This window comes from Impatiens glandulifera, chromosome 1 (genome assembly GCF_907164915.1).
Source record: "Impatiens glandulifera chromosome 1, dImpGla2.1, whole genome shotgun sequence".
NCBI classification, from domain to species: Eukaryota; Viridiplantae; Streptophyta; class Magnoliopsida; order Ericales; family Balsaminaceae; genus Impatiens; species Impatiens glandulifera.
In genome coordinates, this window is record NC_061862.1 from 23261794 (window position 1) to 23266555 (window position 4762).

At 39.3% G+C, this 4762-nt stretch overlaps 1 protein-coding gene across 1 annotated transcript; it reads right to left on the reverse strand.

Annotated features, from left to right (window-relative positions):
* Positions 1 to 600: 600 nt before the first annotated feature.
* Positions 601 to 4483, reverse strand: LOC124921194 (calcium-transporting ATPase 12, plasma membrane-type-like). The gene is made up of 4 exons (XM_047461825.1): positions 3513 to 4483; positions 2514 to 2896; positions 2458 to 2464; positions 601 to 2336 (listed from the first exon to the last, which is right to left on the reverse strand). Exons 1-4 carry the CDS (start codon positions 4481 to 4483, stop codon positions 656 to 658), a joined length of 3042 nt encoding a protein of 1013 aa, XP_047317781.1. The 3' UTR covers positions 601 to 655.
* Positions 4484 to 4762: the final 279 nt, after the last annotated feature.

Sequence of the window (4762 nt, forward strand, 5' to 3'; positions counted from 1 at the left end):
GCTGAGCGCATTGACCTAGTATTGACTTGAGTTGACCCGTACCTGACTCGCCCATTTTAACTCACTTTGGACCGATGATGATTGTCGTCCGTCTGCACAGGGCGTGCAGTCTCCGTTCCGGCGTCGGCGGCCACGCGTTGCCGTGTACGGTGGAGCTCAGGTGGTCCTTCATTTTTTATATTTTTATATTTTATATTTAATTTTCCAATAAATAATAAAAATTTATACTTTGGTGTAGAACAAGCGTTGATGACTAATAGTAAAAATATGTTAAGAGTGGATGACAGATCAATATTACACATAATTTAATATCTAATAAAATATCTAAATAAAGTAAATAATAAAAATAATAAATTTAATTTTCACTTTAGTTTTATTCGAATTTGTTTTATTTGATAATTGTATTCAAATTCGAATTCAATCGAATATTTAATTAACACAAAATAATTAAACCACACTACATAAATATATTTATTTCACTCAAGATTGGGTCTCTATTCTAATCCATCTAACCAAGTTCATATATGATATTTTTCCCTTCTCTCCGCATGTCTACATAATTTTGACCAAGAACCTCCTCCTCAAGGGTATCCTAAAATAAATAAAAATTAGAAAACTGCAGTAATGAAGCTAAAGCCATATATAATATAAGTCCTTAGCCAACTAAACTAGTCTTCCTGTTGGTTGTTGGGAGGCTGTGTGATGTTTTTCTTGAAACTGGAATGAGTTTGACAAGGCAAGCAATGGGGCAAGAGAGAAAGCCGATGAGAATGCAAACTAACCATTGTACCCAGTTGAGTCTCTGTGTGGATGCGAAGTTGTTTAGAAACTCAATCACGAGAACTTGAAGGAGCACCATCACCAATATGATTCCAAAAAATAATATGCTGTTGTTCCGTTTTCCACCGGTGAATATGTTCTTCTTCTCTATGTTCCTGGCGTTGAATTCGTTGAACACTTGGCAGAGCACGAAGCTGTTGAAGACTACTGTATCTTTTATCTTTTCGTTGACGGAAAGAAATTGTGTCCCTTTGAACTCTAGGACTATTAAGACTGTGATTTGATACACTGCTTGAGCTATTATGTTCCTCCACATGACCTTTGTTATGAGCGGCTCGGTCCTCTCGCCCAGAACTACTACTGGCTTCTTCGTCAAGAGGTCGTCTGTGGGGTGCTCCGTCGCCAGCGCTATGGCTCCTAGACTGTCCATTATAAGGTTGACCCACAATAGTTGGGCAGGCTGGAGAGGGATAAAGCCAGAGGATAATGCTGCGAGTACATTGATGAAGAGCGCGACTATGTTTAGAGTGAATTTGAACTGTATGAACTTCTGGATGTTAATGTACACGCATCTTCCCCATTTCAGAGCCGTGACTACAGAGTTGAAGTCATGGTCCATGATCATGATGTCTGAACTCTGTTTTGCTACTTCTGTTCCCTGAATCCCCATCGATAGACCGATGTCTGCTCTTTTGAGAGCGGGTGCGTCGTTGCTCCCGTCTCCGGTAACAGCCACCACATGCCCTTTCTTCTTCAAGCACTCCACCATTAATAGCTTGTCTATGGGGGATGACCTAGCCATCACCCGGATCATGTCCATCTTTTCCATCCTTTCTTCCTTGGTGTAGTTTCTGAACGTCGCTCCTTCCACCACAGCGTCGGCCTGATTATCGTTTTCTCCCAGGATGCCACATTCGAGTGCAATTGCAGTGGCAGTCAGTTTATTGTCTCCGGTGATCATCTTGACGCCGACACCAGCATCTTTACAGGACAACACTGTTTTTTTAACCCCCCGGCGACAGGGATTCTCAATACCCACGATCGATAATAAGGTAAATCCGGAATCTTCATTTAATTGATCTTCTTCTGCAATACTATTATTATTACTACTACTACTTTCTCCAACGTCTTCTATTTTTTTATGAGAAAAAGCAATGCATCTTAGACTCTTCTTAGCCATATCGTCAATGATTTGACGGAATTGCTTTCTATCTTCGTCCGACATTGGCATAATCGTCCCATGTTGATCGTAGTAATCCGAGCACATGCCCAGAATCAGTTCTGCAGCCCCCTTCCAGTGTGCTTCCAGGGCGCCGGTTGTTCTAGCCAAAACTCCGCTGCGTTTCTTGAAGGAGTTGAAAGCTTCAACATGGACTATTTCATAGCGTTGCTTTATTTCTACAATGTCCGCACCCAAATCCGACACTGCCCAGTTCAGGATAGCGTTTTCAGTCGGGCTTCCAGACGTGAGACGTCCCTTTGTTCTCGTTCTTCTGTTTCTTATTCTTACACTTATTCTTCTTCTTATTCTTCTTATTCTTCTTCTCCTCCTTCTTCTTCATATAGACCTCTTCACTTGTATTCAAAACTATGCCTATTTGAATTTATGAATTAATAATGTAATAAATAATTATGCAAATATCATTATTTATATAAACTAAAATAATGTGATATAACTTAAGATCTAAGTTTATGGCATTCATTTCCCTTAGGATTTAATTAAATAAAGATACCTTCTTGTAGTAATGTCTGAACAAGTGCCATATTTCTATGACTTTTTGTTGTGAGTCGCTCATTGCCCATCCAAACTCGAGTGACTTTCATTTGATTTGAAGTCAACGTGCCAGTCTTGTCTGTACAGATTGTCGTGGCGGATCCCATTGTTTCGCAAGCCCAAAGCTTCTGAACAGCTGCGTTATCGGCCTTCATTTTCCACTTGGAATAGCTTAAACTAAAAATAGCAGCTTGAATCAAACCTTCGGGAATTGAAACGACTATTATGGCTACGCCCGCCTCAACGATATTATACATAGTTTCCATTATGTTGGCAGCTTTCGTCTTTCCCATTGTGAACTCCTGACGTCCCTTATTGTCCCTTGTGTTCCCGGTGAAGTACCTTGTTAATATTAAAAACAAGATTTTTAAAAATTGATAAATTAAGGGTTCATGTTAAAAGAATAAACTCAAATTGATCGTGAGTAAAATGAATACTCACAAATGTTATTGTTGAGTAGACCATATTTATGTTTTCGGTTCGGTATAGTCAACACTTTCTATTGTGGGTTTATTGAAATGTGTAATTAGTCATTTTAAAAACAAAGTCTATGTCACTAGAGCATCTTTTCGGTCTAGATCTATATCAGTTAGGATTTGAATGATCAAATATTATATAAACGGGTATTGTAACTATAAATTATTATGATATAATTTAAGTACGAATTATATAAATTAAAGTTTTTCATTATTGCTTTCTTCCTCCTGACCAAAAACTCTCATATCCTAACTGTTATGAGATTTTAATGAGTCTTTACCTTAACAAATATTAAGGTTATATATTTGAGTTTCATACCAGCCATTCTCTTAAAAAAAACAAATAAAAATAATAAACCTTTTAATTAACCTTTATAATTCAAAAAGTCATGCCCTAACCGATTTAGCTTCGGACAAAAATTAATTAAGATCATAGATTCAAAGTTTCACACCAACCAATTACTTAAAAAAAAATGATATACCTGATAGCAAGAACTACGAAGAAGACGAACAACAAAACGAACTTCAAGATCTTGGGAAACAATTTGGGTAGGCGTTGCTGTAGCGGCGTGAGTTGGTCGAAATCATCCGTCTCAATACCCCAAGACGTATTCATGCCGACTGAAGTGACGATCATTCGGCCATAGCCATGAACCACCATTGTTTCGGAGAGCAAAAAAGGGTTTGTGGCCTGGTCAACCTCACACTCACCATTCATGCTTGACTCATGGACTTTCATAGAGCGGCCATTCAAGAACAACCCGTCTGCAGGCACACGGTCGCCGGTGGACAAGCACACGACATCGCCTACAACCACCTCTAAGATCGAGATGGCCTGTCTGCGTCCATCTCTCAATACACGAACCTCCACCATTCCATTTTCACTCTCCTGATCATCCCACAGCCTATCAAACTGCCTTAATTTCTTGGACTTGCTAAAAGAGTAGAACACCACGAATAGAGTAAGAGGAACTATAATTTTAGCGCCGTCGTACCATCCTTGTCCGACTCCGTGCTGCTTGATGCCAACTCCAACCGTTATGATCGCCCACATTAGGAGAATGAAGATCTGAAAGCTGATCGCCTCAACCACAAAGCTGAAGAAATACCTGACGGGCGGTCTGATGTAATCGTTGAACCCAAACATTTCCATCCTTTTCATAACATGATCGGCATTACTACTGATTCCTAATTTCGGATCGGACTCTAGGGCGGCCGCCAATGACTTAACATCACCGCCGAACATTGCCAGGCCCTCTACTATATTACGTTCCTGCACTAGTCCGAACAACGCTTTCCGGTCAATATCCTGCAGACACCTAGGGTAGGAGGAGGAAACTGAAAACATTTGAGCCCAAGAAGCCCTATTGAATGATTTTCGCAGCCGTAGACCCTCAGATATAGAGGCTTCTTCTTCTATGATTTCGGAATTTTCATCATCATCGGGTGACATTATATTTGATATGGATAATCAGGAGGAGTTCAGGACATACGATCATGAAACAACAAATTCATTCAACCACAAGCATGTATATATAAATGTTGTCTCAATGAACTTGGGGATTTCCCTACCATTTTCTCCATCAATCAATTATTACACGTTATTGATTCCTTTCGCAAGATTTGTTTAATCAGTTTAGAATTTTTGACTTTCATCCCTTATAGCCAGAACCATCCTAATATAATCTACAATGTTATCTAAATCAAATGTTATTCTAACTAAAGTTGCAAA